A 26,060-nucleotide genomic window follows, 5' to 3' on the forward strand; every position below is an offset into this window, starting at 1 on the left:
AGAAGTGGAGCTGTGGCTCAGGTGGTAGAGTGCTAGCCTTGAATAAAGGAGCCCAGGGATGGTGCCCAGGCCCATAGTTCAAGCCCCAGGACTGGCAAGTAATAAAAAATAGAGGTTATTTGTGCTTGATGGGAGGTTGACTAGGTAAGAAACCCCTCTTTCATGGTCTGTCGTCAGTGATGTGAGATTTTATTTATTTATTTTCCCCTGTCCTGGGGTTTAACTCAGGGCCTAGGCACTGTCTCCAAGCTGTTTTCACTCGAATAAGCACTCTACCACTTGAGCCACAGCACCACTTCCAGCTTTTTCTGTGTATATGGTACTGAGGAACTGAACCCAGGGATTCATACGTGCTAGGCAAGCACTCTGCCACATTCCCAGCCGTGTGTGTGGGGGGTGTGTGTGTGGGTGTGTGTGGGTGTGTGTGTGTCAGTCCTGGGGCTTGAACTAAGGGTCTGAGCACTCACTGTCCCTGGATTCTTTTTGCTCAAGGCTAGCACTCTACCTCTTGAGCCATAGCACCATTTCCAGCCTTTTCTGTGTATATGGTACTGAGGAATTGAACCCAGAGCTTCATGTGTGCAAGGCAAGCACTCTACCATTAGGCCACATTCCCAGCCCACGATGTGTGATCTCTGTGTATGAGCTACAACGATAGGTGTCTATTCTGTGACTCTGTTTTGGTTTCAGCTGGTATGACTTTTGTAATTCTTTTTTTTTTTTTTTTTTTTGGCCAGTCCTGGGCCTTGGACTCAGGGCCTGAGCACTGTCCCTGGCTTCTTCCCGCTCAAGGCTAGCACTCCGCCACTTGAGCCACAGCGCCGCTTCTGGCCGTTTTCTGTATATGTGGTGCTGGGGAATCGAACCTAGGGCCTCGTGTATCCGAGGCAGGCACTCTTGCCACTAGGCCATATCCCCAGCCTACTTTTGTAATTCTTAAAGATCTCTTACTAATGAACAACTAAGGGATCAGTTTTTTTGTGGTGATCTGTTGATACCTGTATCCCTAGTGAGACTTAGAACTTAGATCACAGATAGAAGTACTCTGAGGGAAGGAAATTATAAGGTTAGATAATGTATAAATATTTTCATTCATTGGACTAACTGAAGCCTTGATAAAGCCTTGATTACTTTTCACCTATAGCTTTCCAGTACTAAGAGTATTCTTCTCCATTCCAGCATGGAGAATTAGTTCCCTTTATCCCTTCATATCTCTTCAGGAAAGTTGCAGACATTGGCAGTGCTGTTGAGACAGCTCAAGGCAGAGGGCCACCGGGTGCTCATCTTCACACAGATGACCCGAATGCTGGATGTATTAGAGCAGTTTCTCACCTATCATGGTCACCTCTACTTACGTCTGGATGGGTCTACTAGAGTTGAACAGAGACAGGTAATTAGGATTATCTTTAACCCTTTTTAAGTTCATCTTAGCTTTAGCTCTTTTTCTTAAGCCTTGGGTTTTCAGAAGGGGCCCTCCAAGGTTACTTGGACCATTTTTAAAATAGGTCTCTAAATAGCATCTTTTTTTCTTCCCCCTCTAGGCCTTGATGGAACGGTTCAATGCAGACAAACGAATATTCTGCTTCATCCTTTCAACTCGCAGTGGGGGTGTGGGGGTGAACCTGACAGGAGCGGACACTGTTGTTTTTTATGACAGTGACTGGAATCCCACAATGGATGCTCAGGCCCAAGATCGTTGTCACCGAATTGGTCAGACTAGAGATGTGCATATCTATAGGTAATTAACTGCTCTTTCCTTAGTTTTTGATAGGAAGGCATTGATATTTGTCTGTTTACACCTGTCCTCCATCTCCTCCTAGGCTTATTAGTGAACGGACAGTGGAAGAGAATATCCTAAAAAAGGCAAATCAGAAGAGAATGTTAGGAGACATGGCCATTGAGGGAGGCAACTTTACCACAGCCTATTTTAAACAGGTATATGGCAGAAGAGAATTGCTGTGTTTGTATGCGTGCTACCTGCTTGCTAAAGAGCTGGTGCTTTGCCCTCTACAGAACAAGAGGAACTTTTCATACTTCTAGGCCTTATAGTATAGATCTAATAAGAGTAGCATTCTGTTGGCTAACATCTTTCCTTCCATTGTATCTAATAGCAGACCATCCGAGAGCTGTTTGATATGCCTCTGGAGGAACCATCTGGCTCATCTGTACCCTCAGCCCTTGAGGAAGAGGAGGAGACTATGGCTAGCAAACAGACCCATATTCTAGAGCAGGTGATAAAGAGCGGACATACCTAGAGTTGCTGCTTAACATGTTTCTATATGTCTTCTTTGTTTGTCTGTTGTTTGTGGGGGAAAGAACAGTTTCTGCTGCTTTCCAGATTATAGTCATCAGCCTTTGCTAGTTTTTCTGTGTGTGTGTGTGTGTGTGTGTGTATTAGACCTTGAACTCTGAGCCCTCATCCTTAATCAGCTTTTTTTGCACACTGCTGGCAGTCTACAACTGGAATCACAATTCCAGTCCCGTATTTTGCTGACTAAATGGGGCCTTCCTTGCAGACTTTTCTGTCTGGACTACCTTCAAAAACATTGATCCTGGGCTGGGGATATAGCCTAGTGGCAAGAGTGCCTGCCTCGGATACACGAGGCCCTAGGTTCGATTCCCCAGCACCACATATACAGAAAACGGCCAGAAGCGGCGCTGTGGCTCAAGTGGCAGAGTGCTAGCCTTGAGCGGGAAGAAGCCAGGGACAGTGCTCAGGCCCTGAGTCCAAGGCCCAGGACTGGCCAAAAAAAAAAAAACATTGATCCTCAGATCTCAGCGTCCTGAGTAGGATTATAGGCATGATCCACTGGGTCCTGACAACATTTTCTAGTTTGAATGAAGTACATTGCTTATTAGTCCAGGTGACAGTAGGAAAAAAAAATCCCAGGATTTAGAGTTCTAAGTCCTAGTTTTTAGTTCAGAGTTGATTTTTTTTTGTGTGTGTGTGTAAACTGAGGTTTTATTTCAGAGCCTTGTGCTTGCCAGGCAAATGCTCTACTACTTAAATCACATAACCTCCCCTCCACTATTATTTTTTTGTGCTGGACCTGGGACTTGAACTCATGTCCTGGTTACTGTCCTTGAGCTTTTGTGAGCAAGGCTAATTAATGCTTTCTACTACTTGAACCACCACTTCACTTACAGCTTTTTTTGGTTATTAGTTGGAGATAAATGTCTCACAGTTTCTTGCCCAAGTTGGCTTTGAACTGTTATCCACAGATCTCAGCCTTCTGCATAGCTAGCTGAGTAGCTACAGGCATGAGAAGCTTTAAAAGCTGACTTTGAAGTAGAGTGTGTGTGTGCGTGTGCGCGCGTGCGCGCGCACGTGCACGTGTGTGTACATCCCAATACTGAGGCTTGAACTTGGGGCCTGAGCACTGTCTCTTACCAAGGCTAGTGCTCTACCACTTAAGTCACAGCTGTACTTCTGGCTTCAGTGGTTAATTGGAAAAAGTCTCAGATCAGTAGCCTGCTGAGTAGTGAGGAGCCAGTGGCACCTATCTTAGGGATTTCTAGAAAATAATGTTTTCCCTAAGTGGTAGTGCACTGAAATCCTTTCTATCCTGTGTTGCATTGGTAACTCTGGGTCCCAGGAGGTTATTTTGTGTTGCAAACTTGGTTTTATCAAAACCTTGCCTTGGACTTTTCCATAATGAAATCATAGGATATAAAGTTATTTTAAGTGCTTTTTTTCTGTATGTTATGGCAGGCCTTGTGTCGGGCAGAAGATGAAGAAGATATTCGTGCGGCTACCCAGGCCAAGGCTGAACAAGTGGCTGAACTTGCAGAATTTAATGAGAATGATGGGTTTCCTGCTGGTGAGGGAGAGGAGGCTGGTCGGCCTGGGGCTGAGGATGAGGAGATGTCCCGAGCTGAGCAGGAAATTGCTGCCCTTGTAGAACAGGTCAGTGTTGGACCTGTTAGTACTTGCCTTCATCCTTTAATTTTTTTCCCCTGGACTTAGGGTACTTTTTTTCTGTCCTTCCTGAGTGTTATTAATAAACAGGGTGATTGGGCCTGGGGTAGCAAGCCCCTTTATCACCTCTGTATTTTCCTGTAGCTGACTCCCATTGAGCGATATGCCATGAAATTCCTGGAAGCCTCATTGGAAGAAGTAAGCCGAGAGGAGCTCAAGCAGGCCGAAGTGAGTATTTCTGGGGAATGAGACTTTGAGTGGGAAGCTGTTAATTGCTACACTTCTTCACTTTTCTTGCCTCCTGCTGACCTCCTTGGGTTCTGCTGTTGGTAGGAACAAGTGGAAGCTGCCCGCAAAGACCTTGATCAAGCCAAGGAAGAGGTGTTCCGCCTACCTCAAGAACAGGAGGAAGGGCCAGGGGCTGGGGATGAGATGTCCTGTGGGATTGGTGGAGGCAGCCACCGGCGCAGTAAGAAAGTCAAGGCTCCTGAGAGGCCGGGGACTCGTGTCAGTGAGCGTCTTCGTGGAGCCCGGGCTGAGAATCAAGGGGCAAACCACACTCCTGTCACATCTACCCATCATACCCGTAGCACCTCCACACCCTCTCGTGGCAGCCCTGCCAGGGAGCGAGCTCCCAGGCCAGTGCCTAAATCTCGACCTACTCCAGCTTTAGCCCCTACTGCCATTCCTGCGCCAGTCCCTGCCCCAATACCCATTTCAGCCCCAAATCCAGTAACTCTTCCTGTCCACATCTCACCTTCTCCTCCACCTCCTGCACAGATTCCTCCCTCTTGTTCTTCTCCTGCCTATATTCCTCCTCCTACCTGTACCCCTCCACCACCAAATACCCCACCACCAGCCCAAACCTCTCTCCTAACTCCTTCCTCTCCTGCCCCACTCGATTTGCCTTCTGTTCCCATCTCTCCCCCAGTCACCTCCCCCAGTCTCCTCCCTTTGAGTTTGAGGCCTGAGCCAGAACTGGGTACACAAGCTTTGGCATCTATGGAGTCCTTGGATGTGGCTGGCTTGACCAGTTCTGGGAGTTCCCCACTTACTCTTTTACCCCCGAAGGATCTGCTGCCAGTTGCTGTTGAGATCCTGCCTGTGTCAGAGAAGAACCTTCCTGTCATTCCTTCTGCAACAAGTCCAACCCTGGAGGCTGGCAGTATCCCCAATGGTCAAGAGCAGGAAGTCTCAGATCCTGCTGAGGGACCCATCCTCACAGGACTGCCTGGTGGGGAGGAGTTGCCCCCAGGTCTGAGTGAGAGCAATGGGCTGGAGCTCCCACCCTCAGCATCTGATAAGCCACTTCCGGAGCCACTGGCACCTGACAGGAACTCGGAAGAGCTGGTAGAAGTTCAGGCCCTACCCTCCAGCCCAGAAAAGCCACAGGAACTTGTTACAGCTGAGGTCACAGCTCCATCAACCGCTTCTTCAGTCACCTCCTCTCCTGAGGATCCTTCACCTGCCCGGCCCCCTCGGCGTCGCACCAGTGCTGATGTGGAAATTAGGGGTCAGGGGACTGGCCAGCCAGGGCAACCTCCAGGCCCAAAAGTGCTTCGCAAGCTGCCAGGACGCCTAGTAACAGTAGTAGAGGAGAAAGAACTTGTGAGGCGACGGCGACACCGGGCAGCTGTAAGCACTCTAGCACCTGGGGTCTCTGAGACAAGCACCAGTCCAGGAAGCCCATCCACCCGCAGCATGTCAGGGCCAGAGTCCTCACCTCCCACTGGCGGGCTCTGCGAAGCTGCTCCCACATCCTCACTGCCCACCCCAACCCAACCGCCCTTCATAGCTCGTCGTCAAATTGAGCTAGGGGTCACTGGTGGGGGCAGCCCAGAGAATGGAGAAAGGGCACTGCTCGCCATCACTCCTCCTGCTGTGAAACGTCGGAGGGGGAGGCCCCCAAAGAAGAACAGGTCTCCAGCAGATGCTGGGAGAGGGGTGGATGAGGCTCCTTCATCTTCATCTACATCCAAGGGAAAAACCAATGGGGCTGATCCAGTCCCCGGAGCTGAAACCCTCATTGTTGCAGAGCCTGTCCTAGGGCCTGAGCCCTTTCACAAACCGGAGCCCATCATTCTGTCACCTGTGGAGAAAAAACGGCGTGGGCGTCCCCCTAAAGCCCGGGAATTGCCTGTCCCTGGGACCACTTCCTCTCCTGGAGATGTCAGTTTAGAGAGCCGGACACAGCCGCTCCCACTATCATCATCCCTCTCACCACTCCCACCACTGCTAGCCTATCCCACCTCTGCGGTCACCAACACTGTCACCACTGTCACCATTTCAACATCCCCACCCAAACGGAAGCGAGGCCGGCCTCCTAAGAACCCATCATCACCTCGGCCCAGCCAGCTCCCTGTGTTGGACCGTGACAGCGCCTCTGTCCCTGAGAGCTGTGGATTGGGGAGGCGGCAGCAACCCCTGGGCCAAGGAGAGAGTGAGGGTAGTTCCTCAGATGAGGATGGAAACCGTCCCCTCACCCGCCTGGCCCGCCTGCGGCTTGAAGCAGAAGGGGTGCGAGGACGAAAGAGTGAAGGGTCCATGGTGGTGGCTGTAATTCAGGATGACCTGGATTTAGCAGATAGCGGGCCAGGCGGGTTAGAACTCGCACCTCCTGTGGTCTCGTTAACCCCCAAATTGCGCTCCACCCGACTGCGTCCAGGGTCTCTAGTCCCCCCACTAGAGACTGAAAAGGTGCCTCGCAAACGGTCTGGGGCTCCCCTTGGTGGAAGCCCTGGGCTAACAAAGCGGGGTCGTCTGCAGCCCCCAAGTCCCCTGGGGCCTGAGGGTTCAGTAGAAGAGTCTGAGGCTGAAGCCTCAGGTGAGGAAGAAGATGGGGATGAAACCTCACGCCGCAGGCCCGGCCCCCGCAGGCTCGCTGGGAGCACCAACCAAGGGGACCAGCGCATCCTACGAAGCAATGCTCCTCCCCACTTGTCTGGCCCTACCATTAGTCACAGAGGCCGAAAGGCCAAGACGTGAGTGGACTGCCTTCTCCTAGGCTCTCCACCACAGCCGCTCTCCCTCCATGACCAGGCCTGACTCTTAACCACTACTTGAAGTCTTTTGAGGGGGAAAGCCTCCAGGGAGACAAAGAGGCCTTCTCCCTTCCACCAAAGTAGGGAGTAGGCAACTGGTTGTCATGGAAATGGGCTGATCACAATCCCCCTCCCTCCCTCCCCATATGGCTGGGCAGTGTTAAGGGTGGCAAGATAGTCTCTGTCCCCACCCCCTTGTACTTGATTCCCCAGCTATCTTTCACAGCCCCATGCCCTTAGGGGGAAGGGGAGGGGCTTCTCTACAATGAGTTTTTTTTCTTTTTTTTTTTTTTAAGAAGAAAAAAAATAATAAACTTAGTTTCTGTACAAGCATCCGCGTAAGGAGGCTTCTGATTTTCTGGTCTGGTGGAGGGTTGGGTGGGAACTTCGGCATCATTTTTTTCTCCTCTCCCTCTTGCAAAGACCATAATGCTTGATCTTCAATCCAGGATTATATACCACTGAGGCTAAAATCTCACCTCATGAAGAGGGAAGATTGGCAAAGCTGATCCTCCTGGTAGTGTTTCCCAAAAAATCTCAGCTCTAAATTATGTGAACATATCCTTTTCCCTCTTCTAATCCCTTGGTTATTCGGAGCTCTTTGATGCCTCAGTCTGCCCTTCTTTTAACCCTCTGGCTCAGATGCTTCCTTTCACTCCTTTCTCCAGAAGGCAAGCAGCCTACCTCTACTTGCTTCATCCCAGGGCCCTACACAGCGCTCCATCTAGCCAAACTGGTTTGAGTCAGCCACACCCCTTTCCCAGCTCCTGGGGCTCTTCAGATGGTGGCTGGCCACCCAACCCCAGCCCTGGGGCGGGGCTTGGAGCCCCAAGTCTGCTCCTCTCCACCCAAGCCAAATCAAACCTGAGGCTGGAACCGAAACTCTCAATCCCTCCAGGTCTATAGCCAGGTAAGAACCCCTGTTCGTGTTTACATTTTCTGACCTCAACCCTCTGGGCCCTTCTACGGGTTTTCCCCTGCTTGACTTCATGTTTACTTTAGCTGAATTATTTATACTTATTCTCCTGCAGTTTTGTGGCACATACCTTTGCTTTCTGCTTGTCTGGCCTCTTCCCATTTTATCTTTTGTTTCTTGTATTTGGGGCATCATAGGTAGTTCCATTTTGTTTAGGCTTTTAGGTGAATGATTGAACATAAAGTTAGGGTTTTATGAAGAAAGCCATCTCAGTAAGATGAGAAAGGAGTAGGGCATCCTTATGCAGGTTTCTATGTGGAGAATGATGTCACTTGGACTCTTGTTAATCTTATTGTAAGTAGGTTAAAATGAGGGAGAGGAGGCAGCGAGGATGCAGCCTAGAAAATGAGGTACCAGGCTGGGGAAGTAAGGTCTTTTTGATGTTCAGGTTCTTCAACTGTTTAAAAGAGGGGAGAAGCTTAGTCTGCCACCTCCACCCACTTCTATCCTTGGGACTGCATATATGTGAAATGGCTCTTTTGAAAAAGTTTGCAAGACCTAGGATCTTGGTAGGTTCTCAATATTTGGGGCATATTGAATGAACTTAAGGGCCCTTTGGAACAGTTTAAAATCATTTAGTTACGAGCCATGTGTGATGATGCACACCTGTAATTTCAGCAATCCCAAGCTATGCTAGGAGAATTGGAAGTTAAGGGCCAGCCTGGACTACATTTTAGGATGCTGTCTTATGTCTTCAACTTTGAGCCTCTGGTCTGAGTCACTAGTAAGGCAACATTCCTAAGAGTTGGGGTAAGCTTCCAAGACAGAGTACTTTAAAAGGGGTGGAGTTACAGCAAGCCAGCTAAAGGGCTTATTGTTGGGCTTACAAGTGCCTTGGGTATCGCCCACAGGTGATGGAGGACGAGGAGAAGGCAGTGGAGAGCTTGATGAGCAACACAGAAGCTGCTCATTCTCCATCCCCCATCCACTGCTGCTGGCTCCGCCTTCGCTGTTTGGCAGCCACTAGCATTATCTGTGGCTGCTCTTGCCTGGGAGTCATGGCTCTTGTGTTTGCCATCAAGGTGAGGAATACAGTTCCTGTGGGAGCAGGGGGTGGGAATAAGGCAGTGGTTTTATCTCACCTGTCTGTTGGTCAGACTGTAGGTAAATAGCTATCGGTGCTTGGCTCTGGGCCTCATGCCAGAGTAAGTTGTGATTATTGGCATCAAAGGACCATTCATAGCCTAATGAAAGAGATGGCTATGGAAATGGGTAATATTAGTAGTTCATCAGTAGCAGGAAGCACAGGGTACCTTGGGAGCGAGGAAGGTGTGTGTGTATATACATAGGTAGTAGAGCAGTTAGCTAAGAAGATGTTCTAGGGGGAATAACAAAAAACCTTTAAAATATGAGTGAATGGAGTGAAAGGTCAGTAAAGAAAGTGGTGCATACAAAGACCTGGACCATTAGTTCAGTATGACTGGAGTAGGGAAAGATGAAATCAGAGAGGATCCAGATTTCTGAAAGCCACTTTTATGCTTAGGAACCTTTATATTTATCTTCATTACTAAAGAATCATTTTAGGGGTTTTGCAAAGGGAGAGAGACATGGTCAAATTTATTTCAGAAGGGTCCACTCGAGTTAAATGCTGGTGGCTTACATTTGTAATTCTAGCTATTCAGGAGGCTGAGGTCTAAGGATCAGGGTTTGAGGCCAGCATAGGAAGATAAATTCTAGAGACTTATCTTCAGTTATCCAGGGAAAAAAGTTCCAGAAGTGGAACTGGCTGATGTGGTAGAGTGCCACCCTCAAGAGGAAAAGCCCAGCAAGGGATCAAGGCCCTGAGCACTGAGAGGGCCTCACCTGCGTAGGTAGCTGGTGGGGGGGGGGGGGCGGGGCGCGGGATTAAATTCACATCCTCACATGTTCTAAGAAGTGCTCTGCCATTAAGCATATCTCATCTGCACATACAATTTTTTTTTAATGTCAGTCCTGGGGCTAAAGGGGAATAAAAGAATTAAACAGTATTTTTCAAGGTAATGCCAACTAGTTGGGATGCAGAGGGAGGAAGATTTCAAGCTTAAAGCTAGTGTGGGCTGGGAGCCATGGCTCATACCCATAATTCTAGCTACTTGGGAGGCTGAGATTTGAAAGAATCTCAGTTCGAAGCCAGCCCAGGCAGAAAATTCTGTGAGACTCTTATCTCTAATCACACAAAAACAGAAGTAGATCTTTAGCTCAAGTAGTAGAGTGCTAGCTTTGAGCAAAAAAGCTAAAGGATAGTGCCCAAGTCCTGAGTTCAAGCTCTAGGACCAGCACAAAAACAAACTAGTCTGGGTTAAGATAATGAGATTCTATCTCAAGAATAAAACAAAAGGCTGGAGGATAGCTCAAATAGTAGATGCAAGGCCCTGAGTTCAGGCTGCAGTACAAAGGAAAGGGAGGTACTCAAGGCTGGAGATGCAGTTAATGTAGTAGAATGCTTGCTGGAGATATAGGTCCTGGGTTCAATCCCCAGCAATGTATACAGGTATACACGCACACAGTAAATATGTGATCTTGTAACCTAGTGAGGGCCACCTTGGAAAGCAGGCCTGGCAGAAATAAATGCCTTTACTTACAGATGAGGTATGAGAGACAGACTAGAAAGGAAGACCATATATTAGAGCTGAAATTTTAAGCTGTGATGGATGGGGGATTGAGGTGGGACTGTGGGTACTTTGGGGCAGAAGGAGGGGAAGAACCTAACCAAGAACCTGCCCCCACAGGCAGAAGAGCGGCATAAGGCAGGCCGGTCCGAGGAGGCAGTGCACTGGGGGGCCAAGGCCCGGAGGCTCATCCTGGCTAGCTTTGCTGTCTGGCTTGCTGTCCTTGTTCTGGGTCCCCTGCTACTGTGGCTGCTCTCCTACACCATCGCTCAGGCTGAGTGACCCTGGGTGGCCTCTGTTGAGTGTCAGCTAAGACCTCCTGAATCCAGTTGGACAGTGCGGCACTGCTCAGTTCTGGTGACAGCTGTGCTCCTTCCTGGCTGGAAGGCTGGTGCCTGTCTCAAAGGCCTTTGAAAGAGCTCATAGAAGGGCAGCCGCTGAGACTGAGGAGAGGTCCACTTACTCTGTTCTTCCAGTGTGCCCTTACCTTCTGTCTCCCCTGCCCCACTCCATCTAAGGGGCCTCCACCCAGAGAAATGATTGAAGACCAGGCCTGATTTTATTAGAAGTTGTTTTATAATAAAAAACCTTTTTTGGTGGTGAAATGTTCCTGTCTAAGTGCTTTTTTCTTACTTTTCCCTGGGTTTTTGGTGAGAGTCAGACTGGATATCTGACTGATGGCTTAAGCCTGCACCTGGCCTCTATGCCTCACCGACATAGGAGTTCCAAGAGAAAGAAAGGATTTTGTTTCTTTGGGAAAGTTCCCTTAGTGGGAAAACCCTAGCATATTTATACATCAACAGAGACCTTGAGGCCAGAGAGGAAAAGCAGTAGCAGTAGCTACTATTCAGAATATTAACTGCCAGGCTGTTTTTCACTTTATGTTTCTTCCTAATGACGATCCAGTACTAGGTACTGTTATACTTTATAGTTGAGACTATAGGTGCAGATTCATCAAGATCACTCAGCTAATAATAGGCAAATACAAGCTGGACACCAGTGGTTTACTCCTGTAATCCTAGCTTCTCAGGAAACTAAGATTTGAGGATCCTGAGAATCATGGTTCAAAGCCACCCCAGGCAGGAAAGTCCATGAGACTCACATCCAATTATCCCCAGAAAACCAGAAGTGGCACTATGGCTCCCAGTGGTAGGGCACTATCCTTGAGCAAAAAAGGCTCAGGGATAATGCCCAGGCCCTGAGTTCAAGTCCAATGATTGGGGGGGGGGAGGGGAGATACGAGATAGAACCCAGACAGTAAGGGGTTGGAGAACAATTATAACCACACATTATCTTGGGCCTCTGATTCAGATCATGGTTCTGGTCCACAGTTGAGGGGCTGCATCTGGTATCCAAAGAGGGTGGGTGTAGGTATCACTTGGCCAGAGAGCTGGTACATGAGAAGCCTAGCTAAGCTGGCTTTTATAATGTGCTCATTTTCCTCCCCCTCCCCCCCCCTCCTCCTCCTTTTCCTCCCTTCTTCTTTTCCTTCTCTCTGTCTCTCTGTGTGTCTCTCTCTCAATGTGGTAGGGATGTGAGTGTAGTAAGCTTGGGATGTAGCTTGGGTAGAGCGTCTGCTTAACATGCTCAAGTTGATTCCCAGCACTTCAAGAAAATAAAACCGGTAATCCTAGCTTCTCGGGATGAAATCTGAGGATCAGGGTTCAAGGCCAGCCTAGATAGAAAAGCCGGTAAGATTCTTATCTCCAGTCAACCACCAACAAGCCAGAGCTTTGACTCAGTGGTAGGGCACCAGCCTTGAGCAAAAAAAAAAACAACCAAAAAAACTAAAGGACAGTACTCAGGCCCTGAGTTCAAGCACCAATATGGAAACCAAATACAAAACAAAGACAAAATTGCCTTCAACCCAAGCCAGCATGTGAAATCAACAACAAAGAACTAATCATTGATCCAAAGCCTCTCTAGTTCCTTCCCTCATCACCACGTGATCCTTTTTAATCAGAATTCTGACTTCTATCAGCGCAGTCTAATTTTGCCTGTATTTGAACCTTAAATAGCTTCCGGGAGGGTAGAAGTGTAACCCCGCAGTCAGGCCGCCGGACCAGAAGCTCTCGCGACCAAATTCAGGTTCTAAGCTGCCTGAGAGCGTTTCAACAGCTGGAGTCCTCCCCACGTACAGAGAGAACTTGCACTACGCTGTTAGCGTTACTGAGAGACAAATGCAGATAAGAAAGCTGGTAGAGACTGGGGGCTGGGGAGATGCCCAAATCCGGGAAGCGGAGGGCAGCGTCCCCGACGACCCAGACGCCGACACTTCCGGGTAAACCTGACTTCCGGGTCCCATTCCCGGCCGCTGATGACATTGATGGCGAGCCCCGCCCTGCGCAGTAGCTGGTTGGCTCGATCAAAGCGACCTCCGGGTGGTGGCGACCTCCGGGAACTTTGAGCCTCACGCCTGCGCCTGCCAGGACTGCCAGCTCCCGATTGGACAGCCAGTCTCCAAACCTAAGACTTTCTGAACCTCCGTCTTTCTATGGCGCTGGCCATTGGCTGTTAGGATGAGGGCGGAGCCTTAGGTCGTCCGAGGTAGCCCCGCGGGGGAAAGCCGATGATTAAACGCGGCCCGGGAGCCGAGGGGCTTGGACTAGACCCCTATCTTGTCTGCCGCCCCCACGGGTGAGTCTGCGCGAGACTCCGCGCCCCCGCCCCCCCCCCCCCCCGCAGCGATCTCCAAGTGCGCCTGCGCCGCAACAGCCACTCGCCCTGGTGCCATTTCCCCCTTCTTACTGGCCGCCTTCCCCCCCCTCCCCTCCCCCTCCCCCCTCCCTACCCTCTCCCGCTCCTTAGGCCCTTCCGTGGGGTCTTCCCAGCCCCGATCCTTCCCCCTGCCCCGCCCCTACCCCCCAGGACCCTGGCGCCCCAGCCGCAGGGACTGCGCCTCCGGGAGCCGCGATGTGCGTCCTCTCAGAACCTGTGGGCCTCCCTGCCCTCACTGCCCTCCGTTTCCTCCACGCAGACTCCCTCCTCCTTCAGAATGACGCTGGACGTGGGTCCGGAGGATGAGCTGCCCGACTGGGCCGCGGCCAAGGAGTTTTACCAAAAGTACGATCCGAAGGACGTCATTGGCAGGTGAGCCGCAGCCGGGAAAACGAAGGTCCTGAGAGGTCGGGTCCAAGCCAGGATGCACACACTTCCATCTGAGGGCTGGATAGATGGGAAAGGTCAGTGGTCGGCAGAGAACCTTTGGTAACCAGATTGATATTCTGAGTTAACCCTCAACACCCCCACCCCACGAATTCATTCATTTATATATTCAGCAAATGTGGTTGAAGCACCCCACTGTGGACCAGACTGAAGCTAAACACAAGAACTGGAGTACAATATATGCTCAATTCTCTAAGTGAAGTATCTGAAAGAGGGTATCAAGCTACCTGGGCATCTGAACGGCTCACACTTGTAATCCTAGCTACTCAGGAGGCTGAAATCTGAAGGTCAGGGTTCATAAGCAGCCTGGGCAGGAAAGTCCATGAGACTCTTACCTCCAGTTTTACCCACCAAAAAATTTCTGGAAGTAGGATTGTGGCTCAAGTGGTAGAGTGCTCACCTTGAACACAATAGCTTAGGGAAAGTGCCCAGTCCCTGAGAACAAATCTTGGGACTAAATACCCCTCCCCCCCAGTATCAGGTAGGGGTCTCTGAAGTTACAAAAAATCATTCCTGCTAGGAACCATGATTTTTGCACTGGGTTTTGAAGTAAGAATAGGAGTCCAACATGTAGAAATAGAAGTCATGCATGTAGAAGGCCTTACCAGTAGAGGCAGCTGGCAAAAAAAAAAAAAAAATAGGGTTTCTGAGGAGTTTGGCCTAATGGTAGAGTGCTTGCCTAGCATGCATGAAGCACTGGGTTGGATTCCTCAGTACCACATACACTGAAAAAGCCAGAAGTGGTGCTGTGGTCCATGTGGTAGAGCGCTAGCCTTGAGCAAAAAGAGCTCAAAGACGGTTTCTATCTGTCTAGAGTTTGCACTTCTTTTTTTTTTGGCAGTCCTGGGGCTTGGACTCAGGGCCTGAGCACTGTCCCTGGCTTCTTTTTGCTCAAGGCTAGCACTCTGCCACTTGAGCCATAGCACCACTTCTGGCCATTTCCTATATATGTGGTGCTGAGGAATCGAACCCAGGGCTTCATGTATGCGAGGCGAGCACTCTACCACTAGGCCATATCCCCAGCCCTAGAGTTTGCACTTTCTTAACAGGAGAGACAAAGAATTTTTTTAAGTGAAAGACAGTGTGAGTGCTATGGAGAAAATTATTAGGGAAGTAGAATGATTACTGAAGTCTACTATGAATGAATAAGGAGATCTGGGAAATCTTCCTTAAGGAAATGAAATGGTCTGTGTCTGTGTGCATCTGTGTGTGTGTGTGTTATATTTCCAGGCTCTCACACATGCTAGGCAAGCACTGAGATACAGCCACTTCTCCAGAGAAATAAGTTGTGAGACTGAAGGATAAGAATAGATTGACTGGGGCTGGGAATGTGGCTTAGTGGTAGAGTACTTGCGTACCATGCACGAAGCCTTGGGTTCGATTGCTCAGCACCACATAAACAGAAAGAGCCAGAAGTGGCACTGTGGCTCAAGTGGTAGAGTGCTAGCCTTGAACAAAAGGAAGCCAGGGACGGTGCTCAGGCCCTGAGTTCAAGCCCCAGGACTGGCAAAAAAAAAAAAAAAAGATAAATAAATAAAAAAGAATAGATTGACCATAAACTGAGACCGGAAATATTCCTAGCAGAGGAAATAGTAAATTCAAAGGCTCACAGCAAAAGTAGAAGGGTCAGGCACCCATGGCTCTTACCTGTAATCCTGGCTACTCAGGAGACTGACACAAAAGTCTGAGAAATTTACCTCCAGTTAACCACCAAAAATCTGGAAGTGGAGCTGTGACTCAATTTGTAGAGTGCTAGCCCTCAGCAAACTCAGGGACAGTACCCAGGCCCTTAGTTCAGATCTCAGTATATTTATTCCAAGGATATCAGTGTAGAGCATTTGCTTAGCTTGAGGCTCTAAATGTATGAGTTTGAGGATCATAAATACACATAAAGGATAGTTACCTTGAACATCTTGCTAAGAATAAGAACTAAGGAAACACTTATGATAAAGAAATTAGGCTGGAACTATTGATTTGATTGGTTGATTGATTGAGTCAGGTACTCACTATGTAACTCAGACTGGCTGGAACTCAAAATCCTCCTGCCTTAGCCTCCTTAGTACTGGAATTACAGGTCTGGTTTACAATACCTACCTTTGTTTATTTTATTTTATATTTTTTGTCCTGTCCTGGGGCTTGAAACCAGGGCCTGGTTACTGTCTCTGGCTTTTTTGCTCAAAGCTAGCACTTGAGCCACAGCCCCATTTCTGGCTTTTTTGGTGGTTAATTGGAAATCAGAGTCTCAAGTACTTTCCAGCTCAGGCTGCCTTCAAACTGCTATCTTCAGATCTCAGTTCTTTTTTTTTTTTTTTGGCCAGTCCTGGGCCTTGGACTCAGGGCCTGAGCACTGTCCCTGGCTTCTTCCCGCTCAAGGCTAGCACTCTGCCACTTGAGCCACAGCGCCGCTTCTGGCCGTTTTCTGTATATGTGGTGCTGGGGAATCGAACCTAGGGCCTCGTGTATCCGAGGCAGGCACTCTTGCCACTAGGCTATATCCCCAGCCCCAGATCTCAGTTCTTGAGTAGCTAGGATTACAGGCATGACCCAGAGGCACACAGCTATTTATTTATATTATACAGTGTTGATACATGCTAGGCAAGCATACTGTTATTGTGTTGATACATGCTAGGCAAGCATACTGTTATTGTGTTGATACATGCTAGGCAAGCATACTGTTATTGTGTTGATACATGCTAGGCAAGCATACTGTTATTGTGTTGATACATGCTAGGCAAGCATACTGTTATTGAATTGTACCCATAGCCCAAGTCTGACAGTTGAGGACATGAACAAGGCACTGAGAGACAATTTGGGCTTTGAATCCAAAGATCTAGATAGTCATGATGCATGGTAGGAGGTGTATTTCCTAAAGAACTAATGCTCTTAAGAGCTTATGGGGCTGAGAATATGGCCTAGTGGTAGAGTGCTTGCCTCGTATACATGAAGCCCTGGGTTCGATTCCTCAGCACTATATATATAGAAAACGGCCAGAAGTGGCACTGTGGCTCAAGTGGTACAGTGCTAGCCTTGAACAAAAAGAAGCCAGGGACAGTGCTCAGACACTGAGTCCAAGGCCCAGAACTGGGAAAAAAAAAAAAAAAAGAGCTTATGGGAATGTGGCTTAGGGATAGAGTGCTTGCCTAGCATGCATGAAGCCCTGGGTTTGACTCCTGAGTGCCACATATACAGAAAAGGCCAGAAGTGGCGCTGTGGCTCAAGAGGTAGAGTGCTAGACTTGAGCAAAAGAAGCCAGGGACAGTGCTCAGGCCCTAAGTCCAAGCCCCAAGAGTGCCCCCCCCCAAAAAAAAGATAAAAAGCTTATTATGCCAGAGGAATAAGTGTTCTCTTCCTGTTGGAAAATAAACATGGAATCAGTGGAGGTAGCCTTAAAGCAGGGATTCTTAGCTGGATGACTTCAAGTGTCTTTGTTTTGTTTTTTGCCAGTCCTGGGGCTTGAACTCAGGGCCTGGGCACTGTCCCTGAACTTTGTTTGCTCATGCAAGCACTCTACCACTTGAGCCATAGCACCACTTCTGGCCTTTTCTGTGTATGTGGTACTGGGGAATCGAACCCAGGACTTCCTGCATGGTAGGCAAGTACTCTACCCTTAAGCCACATTCGCAGCTGACTTCAGGTGTCTTTAAACCCCTTAACAATGAGTAATGTACTAGAGCATGGGCCTCAGACCCAGGTTTCCTGAAGGGTTGGGCAAAAAATTAAAAACTAAAGTGGGAGGCAAGAAAGTAGAGGGAAGAAAAGAGGGAAAGATGAAGGGAAGAAGTGGGGGAGAGGAAGAATATTCTAGTAGCTAAAAGGTTCTGTCCTACTTGATAGGAACCAAAACTGAACATACCTATGAGTTGCTGCATTTGGTCTGGAAAGCAAAAGTTCTCCTTCCCTGATTTAGTTAGATATGGATGGCAAAATTCTAAACAAACAAGTATGTGAGCAAGTCTCTGGGAGTCCAAGAAAACACAGCAGTAAGGCCATATGAAAGGCAGCCAGGGAATGAGCATAAGAAATGTGATTTGAGGCTGCCACACACTTGAGCAATTTATACCTAAGCCTGAGGTACTTGTGGGCCCATATGGTCTGAGCAAGGAAATTTCTGTTCCGTTTTAGAAAGAAAGCTATGGACTCGTGGGGGGGCGGGGGGGCGGGTACTAGGGCTTGATTTTAGGGACTGGGCATTGTCCCTCAGTTTTTTTCAATCAAGGCTAGTGTTCTACCACTTCTAGCTTTTTGCTAGTTAATTGGAGATTATGGGCTCATAGACTTTCCTGCCTAGGCTAGCTAGATCTCAGCCTCCTGAGTCGCTACGATTACAGGTATGAAACTCCAATGGGCTGGCTTTCTTTCTTTCTTTCTTTCTTTCTTTCTTTCTTTCTTTTCTTTTCTTTCTTTCTTTCTTTCTCTTCTTTCTTTCTCTCTTTCCTTCTCTCCCTTCCTTCCTTCCTTCCTTCCTTTCTTTCTCTCTTTCTCTCTTTCTTTCTCTCTTTCTCTTTCTCTCTTTCTCTCTCTCTCTCTCTCTCTCTCTCTCTCTCTCTCTTTCTTTCTTTCTTTCTTTCTTTCTTTCTTTCTTTCTTTCTTTCTTTCTTTCTTTCTTTCTTTCTCCAGTCCTGGAGCTTGGACTCAGGGCCTGAGCACTGTCCCTGGTCTCTTTTGGCTCAAGGCTAGCACTCTGCCACTTGAGCCACAGTGCCACTTTCTATATATGTGGCCTTTTCTATATATGTGGTGCTGAGGAATTGAACACAGGGCTTCATGTATATGAGGCAAGCACTCCTGCCACTAGGCAGTATTCCCAGCCCCTGCAATGAGCTTTCTTATTGATGCTTTTCCAGCTAATCTTGCATTTCAGAGTTATAGAACTGACGCCTAGAGACTGTATGTCATTGGGTCAGTTTGTGGCAAATTTGGGGCAGAACTAAGATCTAATTCTCAACTTTGATTTTCCAGCTACCAAAGACTCCATAGCTTTATGGTTCCTTCTACACTTGAAGTATTATAGGGGACCTCTGGGGTTTGGATGGGTTGATCAGAGAAATATGGGTGAAATATGGAGACAGGTGATTTCTTTCTCCTTCCTGTAGAGGGAAGGTCTGCGGCTCAATGTAGAAAGGTCTTGCCTAGGATTACCCATGGAGGGAGTGGAGGAGCCTAGGTTTACTTATGGAGGGAGTGGAAGAACCTAGATTCAGTGCTTCTGTTTGGTTAACCAGGTGTCTGAACTGTGAAGCTATTATAGCCTTGGGTGAATTTTGCTGGTGGTTGCTTGTCCAGAGTCCTGAGAATCTGGTGCAGAGAGCACAAGGTTGCTGAGGCTCTGATCTGTATGAAAGTGAGCACCACAGAGGCCCTGACTTGTGCTGTGATCTGGCTTTGGCAGAGGAGTGAGCTCGGTGGTCCGTCGTTGCATTCATCGAGCCACTGGTAATGAGTTTGCAGTGAAGATCATGGAGGTGACCGCTGAGCGACTGAGTCCCGAGCAACTGGAGGAGGTGCGGGAAGCCACACGGCGAGAGACACACATCCTTCGCCAGGTCGCTGGCCACCCCCACATCAGTGAGGCTGCATCCCCTGTTCTTGCTGACAGCCCCACTATCTACTGGCCCTGCCCCCAGCCCACGTCCCCAGTGTTGCCTCCAGGCCTTTCCTTCTCTTCCTCCTGACTTTGGGCCACCTCCCGAGAGTGTGGCCCATCTTTGGGTCCCTACTGCCTCCTTCCCAGTCATAGCCCACTGCTGCTTCAGGGTGGAAATCCTGCTGGAATGTGTATCTCTCCTTCCATCTGTCTCTGCCTTTCTGCCTCTTTCCCCAGTCACTCTCATCGATTCCTACGAGTCTTCTAGCTTCATGTTCCTGGTGTTTGACCTGTGAGTATCTCCCTGCCCCATCAGAAAACCCTCTTCCCCACCTCCATGTCTGGCCCCGGCCTTACATCTCAGTGGGCTGGAGAACACACTGCTCAAACCCTCCCTTTCTGTTCTAGGGAGAGATCTGCCTCCCTGGCAAGGCATGGCCCTCTCCAAAGGTGCCTTCAGTTAGTTTATAGAAAGGATTCTCTGCCAAGACTCAGAAGCAGTCCTATTATACCATCTTACAATTTTGCAACACAATTACACTGTTTTGAGGACTGAATCAGAGCTGCAATTATTATTATTATTTTGTCTGTCATGGGCTTAAACTCAAAGCCTGGCACCATATCTGAGCTTTTGAACTCAAGGCTAGAGCCTCTACCACTGGAAGCCACAGCACTACTCCTGGTGGTTAATTGGAGATTAGTCTCATGGACTTTCCTGCCTGGGCTGGCTACAAACTGTGATCCTCAGATCTCAGCCTCCTGAAATGCTAGGATTACAGGCATGAGCCACCAAGCACCCAGCTCAGAGTTGCAATTATAACTTTAATTTTTTTTTTCTGGTATTAGAGATTGAACTTTGGGCCTGGACACTGTCCCTGAGTTCCTTTTGCTCAGGGGTAGCACCCTGCCACTTGAGCCACAGTGCCACTTCAGTCTTTTTCTGTGTTGATTGTAGATAAGAGTCTTACAGACATTCCTGCCCAGGCTGGCTTCAAACTGTGATCCTCAGATCTCAGCCTCCTGAGTAGCTAGGATTATAGGCACAAGCCAGGCAGTGCCCAGCTATAACTTCAATTTTAAAGATAAATAAACTAAGCAAAATTTCAAAATAAAGCGCTTTTTTTTGGTAGCAACTGAAATCTTGGTGGCCCGTATAACCAAATATCCACTTCAATGCTCACCTCGTATACATGAAGCCCTGGGTTCGACTCTTCAGCACCACATACACAGAAAATGCCAGAAGTGGCACTGTGGCTCGAGTGGTAGAGTGCTAGACTTGAGCAAAAAGAAAGTCAGGGACAGTGCTCAGGCCCTGAGTTCAAGCCCCAGGACTGGCAAAAAACAAAATAAAACCAAAAATCCACTTTAAGAAACTTTTTCATATACAGTAATTATCAGATAATAAGAAACTGCTGTGAATTATTGTCATGAATCACTTTTTGCAAGAGTAGCTTCATTGTAGCATCATCCATACTTTAGCTATTTCAACTACCAACTCAATAGTCAAATTGCCCCTGACATCCATTTTACTCTTGGAGTGTTTTTTTGTTTTTTTTGTTTTTGTTTTGTTCTGGTCCTGTGGCCTGAATTCAGGGCTTGAGCACACTGTCCATTAGCTTCTTTTGTACTGGTGTTCTGCCATTGAGCCATAGCTCCACTTCTGGCTTTTTGGTGTTTCACTGGAGATAACAGTCTCATAGACTTTTCTACCCTGTCTGGCTTTGAACCTTAATCCTCAGATCTCAGCCTCAAGAGAATCTAGGATTAAAGGCGTGAGCCAGTGGTGCCCAGCCAGAGTGCTCTGTCTGTGAGTGCTCCTCACAGGAATCTCTTAGCACTGGCCTTTCCCATGATATTTTATGTGAGCACTGGCTTACCTTCTCAGCACCTCTGTGGGGGTGTATATTCTCCTGTGCCCCTCCTATTCCTTAGGATGCGGAAGGGAGAGCTGTTTGACTATCTCACGGAGAAGGTAGCCCTCTCAGAAAAGGAAACCAGGTAATGGCAGAGCCTATAGTCCCTGGGATAAGTTGGGGGTAAGAGTCTGGGTGGGCAAAGCAGAGGAGATTGCACCTCCCCCAGGTCCATCATGAGGTCTCTGCTGGAAGCAGTGAGCTTTCTCCATGCCAACAACATTGTGCACCGAGACCTGAAGCCTGAGAACATTCTCCTAGATGACAATATGCAGATCCGGGTTTCAGACTTTGGGTTCTCCTGCCATTTGGAACCTGGAGAGAAGCTTCGAGGTGAGGGGCCCTGGTGCTCTAAGAAGCTGGGGAGGGATCAAGACTCCTGTCTCAAGTTGTTTGGCTGCATCTGAGCACTGGGTCCCAAACAGTTGCCAGTACCCTCTGGATTCAAAGCCTTCTGTGCAACTCAGTGTGCTGCCTGACCTGGGAGAATCGAGTCAGATGGGTCCTGAGCTGGCAAAGGGAAGCTAGAAGGGAAAAAGTTCACTGATTGAACCCAAGGGACATACAGAGGGAGAGGCCTGGGCGGCTGGGCCTTGTCCCAGGAGGAAGGAGGGCTCAGCAGTATGTTTGGGGTTTATATAAGGCCACAGTGTGCCTCTTCAGTGCTGTGAGGGACCTGGTAATGTCTAGACAACCTGGTATCGCTTCTCACCTGGGAGCTGAAGACTCAGCCTCACACAAGGTTATGGCAAGAATTAGTTCCCGCGCAAATGAGAAATCTTGAGCAAAGTTCAACTGTGAGAATCCTCTGAGCTTTTATTTTGTGCTGCTACCAGGGCTTGAACTCAGGGCATGGTGGTCTCCTTTTTTTGTTCACGGCTTGAATTATACCTGCAGTTCAGATTTCTTTCTTTTTTGGCTAGTTAATTGGAGATAGTCTTTTGAACTATCCTGCCTGGGCTGGCTTTGAACTGAGATCCTCAGATTTTAGCCTCCTCAGTAGCTAGAATTACTGGTGTGCCTATTGCTCAGCTTCTCAGAGCTTTTGGAATGCTAGCTGGCCCTCAGTGGCTTTACTGGATCTATTAGTAGCTCAGCTATACTGGACACTTACTCTGAGGTAGACATCGCACTAAGCCTTTACCTCTGCTTCTGTAAGTCTTCTCAATAACACATGGAGATCAAAATTTGTGTCTTCTTTTAAAGATATATATAGTCCGATGTCATTCTGCCAGAATTTGAACTTAAGCAGTCTGAACTGAGCTCATACTTTGAATATATGCACTCATGGATGCTGTGTTTTTTATTTCTCTCTGGGCTCCACATACATTTTCCTCCTTGTAGAATCACCTCTGCTTTGCCTTTTCCACTGTCTTCCTTGGCATAAGTGACTGTAGTCCCCCTCTGCTTTGTGTTCTTATATATTCTTCCTTTATGATACTCATCTTACTCTGTTATTGTTTGCTTTCTGGAAGACAGTGAACTCAGTAAGAGCATATTCACTATTCAATAAATACTAGGTGTAGGAATAAAATTCCCAAGAATGTAATGCCTTTCCCAAGGAAGGTGTTCTCAATTTAGGCCTGTTATCATCTCCTGGGAGTATGCCATGAGACAGTTTGGAAATTACTAGAATGGAGGATTTGGTGCTTTGAAGTGGTTGAGGAAACTAAAACATAGTCTTTGATCAAGTTATAGAAAAAGCGCAGCACTTGTGAGCCTAAACTTCATCCTGATACCACAATGGGGAATTGAAATCAGGGGAGGGTTTGTTTTGCTTTTGTCAGTTGTGGGGCTTGAACTTGGGGCCTGGTGATGCCCCTGAGCTCCTTTTGCTCAAGGATAAGCTCTAACATTTAGAGCCACAGCACCACTTCCGGTGTTCAGGTGGTTAATTGGAGTCTCATGGACTTTCCTGCCCAGGTGGCTTTGAACCACCCTCATCAGATCTGAGCCTCCTGAGTAGCTAGGAGTACAAGTGTGAGCCACCAGCACCCAGCTAGGGGAAGGTTTTACACTAAGCCTTTTGTAGTGTGGTTTGTTTGTTTTTTAGAAAAGCCCACATTTCCTCTTAGTTCTTCCATATTGTAGGGCAGAAAGTAATGCAAAAACTAAAATTGGCTTTACATGTGTATTATTTGTGTAACGAGATAAGGAAGTGGTATGAGTGGTGGAGCTGGCTTGATTGGAAAGCTGGAGGACTCAAATGGTATGGCTGGGTAGGACCTGAGTTTCCTAGGAAGTCACAGGCAGTGTTTGGGTTGTTTAACAGTAGTAGCTAGCTAGAGGCTTGCAGAACACAAGCAGGAACCGAGTTTGTAACACTGGGGCAGCAGTGTTGAGGCTCCAGCAAGAGATCTGGTGGTAAGGGTCCTGGAGGAGGCTTATTGAGTCCCTTAAGTCTCTGCCCTCTCTCCGCAGAGTTGTGTGGAACCCCAGGGTACCTGGCACCAGAGATCCTTAAATGCTCCATGGATGAAACCCATCCAGGCTATGGCAAGGAAGTTGACCTGTGAGTTTCTGGCCTTCTTTTCCCTCCTCGGTGTGTACTATCTATCCTTTACATTTGCCTGTTATGCATGCCTGGTCTCTTTCTCAGCTGGGCCTGTGGAGTGATCTTTTTCACACTCTTGGCTGGCTCACCACCATTCTGGCACCGGCGCCAGATCCTGATGTTACGTATGATCATGGAGGGCCAATACCAGTTTAGTTCACCTGAGTGGGATGATCGTTCAAACACCGTCAAAGACCTGGTGAGCCTGGGGCCTTAAGGGGTCTGTGGAGAAGATCCAAGATCTGTTCCTCATGCTCTGGGATTTCCCCTAGATCTCTAGGCTACTACAGGTAGATCCTGAGGAGCGCCTGACAGCAGATCAAGCCCTACAGCACCCTTTCTTTGAGCGCTGTGAAGGCAGCCAAATCTGGAACCTCACACCTCGCCAGCGGTTCCGGGTAAGATAGAAGAGCGGTAGGGCCTCCACCTGCCTACCCTGTCAGCATCCTTGGGCCATCTGTTCCGCTGAAGCTCACCCTGCCTCCCTTCTCAGGTGGCAGTGTGGACAGTGCTAGCTGCTGGACGAGTAGCCTTAAGCACCCACCGTGTACGACCGCTGACCAAGAACGCGCTGCTGAGGGACCCCTATGCCCTGCGGTCAGTGCGGCGCCTCATCGACAACTGTGCCTTCCGGCTGTATGGGCACTGGGTGAAGAAGGGCGAGCAGCAGAACCGGGCCGCCCTCTTCCAACACCGGGCCCCTGGGCCCTTTCCCCTCATGGGGGCTGAAGAGGAAGGGGACTCCACTGCTGTTATGGAAGATGATGCTGCACTGGTGTTGGGCTAGAACCTCAGCCATGAGAAGTCTCAGGAAGAAGGACACTCTGAAAGGAGGGTCTCTCAAGGTCTGGCCTCAGGACCCCCCTTGCCTAGCTAGGCCCCCCACTGTTCATGCTACTGTAGAGAACTACCCTGTACACCTACCACCACAGGCCACGGCTTGCAAATCAGAGCCGGGGTGGAAAGGAGCCACTGGGAATACCATGCTTGGCCTTGTCGGTACTGCGTCTGAAATAAAATCTGCTACACGCCAGGGAAAGCGAGTGTCCAGGTGTGCTATCTAGTGGGTTTGCTGTCTTTTCTGTCTTCCACAGTGAAGCCTAGAAGGTTGGTCACGAAGGAGGCTGGGTGGGAGTGGGGCACTCTGGCCCAGGTTTTTATTGGTGAAAATGCTGAGGATCACTTTGTTTTGGCCTTGGCTTTGCTGGGTGGTAGCTGGTTGGGTCGCTCCAGTGCACTCAACTTGCTATTAAGCCTGTCCTCACTAGCCTTAAGCTGTTCCTCCATCAGCTGTTGGAGCTGTCCCACCTCCTTATTCAGCTGGGTCTTGATGTAGGTTTGGAGCGTACAGACCTTGCCTGCAAGGGTGGAGAAGTCACAAGTAGGGGATAAGGCACTTGTCCCTAGCTGTGGAAAAACAACCTTACAGGTTACACAGGAAGAAATATTGCTTCATTTTAGGAAATGTCAGCCAGGCCCTTCTGTGAGCCACAGTTGGGCACAATGGCTATGTTGGACTTTGGGGGGATCACATTTTAGAAGGCATTAGCATAGAATCACTTACTGCAGCAGCATCCTCTTCCAGTAGGACCAGCTGCTGGTCTTGGTAGTTTAACAGCTACCTGACTAGCTGTTTGGCTGTAGGCAGGTTAGTGATCCTCTGCATGCCTTGGTAAAGTGAATAGTCTTGGGGCTGGGAATATGGCCTAGTGGCAAGAGTGCTTGCCTTGTATACATGAAGCCCTGGGTTCGATTCCCCAGCACCACATGTATAGAAAATGGCCAGAAGTGGCACTGTGGCTCAAGTGGCAGAGTGCTAGCCTTGAGCAAAAAGAAGCCAGGGACAGTGCTCAGGCCGAGTCCAAGGCCTAGGACTGGCAAAAAAAAAAAAAAAAAAAAAGTGAATAGTTTTGACATCCAGCACATAGGAGTACATAGTGTTGCCAGATCTCTGCTAGCTATTATTGTGGATGGTTTTCTAATCATCCTCTCCTAGAGCCACCTGTTTTGCTGTACCCCCTTCCCCGGAGCAGGTGCTCTTATGTATTTGTCATTGTGGACTCTGCACTAGGAATCAGAGAGGACACTGACAGGAACTATATGTCTGGGGGCTAGGGATATGGCCTAGTGGCAAGAGTGCTTGTCTCTTATACATGAGGCCCTGGGTTCAATTCCCCAGCACCACATATACAGAAAACGGCCAGAAGTGGCGCTGTGGCTCAAGTGGCAGAGTGCTAGCCTTGAGCAAAAAGAAGCCAGGGACAGTGCTCAGGCCCTAAGTCCAGGCCCCAGGACTGGCCAAAAAAAAAAAAAACTACAT

General features: G+C 48.6%; 3 protein-coding genes across 8 annotated transcripts in view; all 3 read left to right on the plus strand.

Annotated features, from left to right (window-relative positions):
- The window catches only part of LOC125340873 (Snf2 related CREBBP activator protein), a 54,631-nt gene extending 47,373 nt beyond the window's left edge, over positions 1–7,258 (plus strand). For all 3 annotated transcript variants that reach the window (XM_048332753.1, XM_048332755.1, XM_048332754.1), the window contains 7 exons: positions 1,221–1,390; positions 1,542–1,738; positions 1,821–1,935; positions 2,112–2,231; positions 3,713–3,907; positions 4,064–4,147; positions 4,253–7,258. In XM_048332753.1, coding sequence (XP_048188710.1) covers positions 1,221–1,390; positions 1,542–1,738; positions 1,821–1,935; positions 2,112–2,231; positions 3,713–3,907; positions 4,064–4,147; positions 4,253–6,904 — 3,533 coding nt within the window. In that variant the 3' untranslated portion in view covers positions 6,905–7,258. The remainder of the gene's footprint in view (positions 1–1,220; positions 1,391–1,541; positions 1,739–1,820; positions 1,936–2,111; positions 2,232–3,712; positions 3,908–4,063; positions 4,148–4,252) is intronic.
- A 154-nt stretch (positions 7,259–7,412) lies between these two features.
- Tmem265 (transmembrane protein 265) lies at positions 7,413–11,393 on the plus strand. Its single transcript, XM_048332762.1, has 3 exons — positions 7,413–7,870; positions 8,788–8,958; positions 10,645–11,393. The coding sequence occupies exons 2-3, from the start codon at positions 8,791–8,793 to the stop codon at positions 10,804–10,806; spliced, it is 330 nt and encodes a 109-aa protein (XP_048188719.1). The 5' UTR covers positions 7,413–7,870; positions 8,788–8,790; the 3' UTR covers positions 10,807–11,393.
- Positions 11,394–12,605: 1,212 nt separating this feature from the next.
- On the plus strand, positions 12,606–24,779 carry Phkg2 (phosphorylase kinase catalytic subunit gamma 2). Of its 4 annotated transcripts, XM_048332757.1 has the most exons (10): positions 12,606–13,161; positions 13,502–13,614; positions 19,079–19,254; positions 19,511–19,565; positions 21,206–21,271; positions 21,356–21,519; positions 23,608–23,698; positions 23,786–23,939; positions 24,013–24,138; positions 24,234–24,779. In XM_048332757.1, exons 2-10 carry the CDS (start codon positions 13,520–13,522, stop codon positions 24,525–24,527), a joined length of 1,221 nt encoding a protein of 406 aa, XP_048188714.1. In that variant the 5' UTR covers positions 12,606–13,161; positions 13,502–13,519; the 3' UTR covers positions 24,528–24,779. The 4 variants fall into 4 exon arrangements, with proteins under 4 accessions (XP_048188714.1, XP_048188715.1, XP_048188716.1 ...); XM_048332758.1 differs by lacking the exon at positions 12,606–13,161 and having other exon boundaries at positions 13,572–13,706; XM_048332759.1 differs by lacking the exons at positions 12,606–13,161; positions 13,502–13,614 and having other exon boundaries at positions 19,077–19,190.
- Positions 24,780–26,060: the final 1,281 nt, after the last annotated feature.

This window comes from Perognathus longimembris, chromosome 23 (assembly GCF_023159225.1).
Source record: "Perognathus longimembris pacificus isolate PPM17 chromosome 23, ASM2315922v1, whole genome shotgun sequence".
Classification (NCBI taxonomy): domain Eukaryota; kingdom Metazoa; phylum Chordata; class Mammalia; order Rodentia; family Heteromyidae; genus Perognathus; species Perognathus longimembris.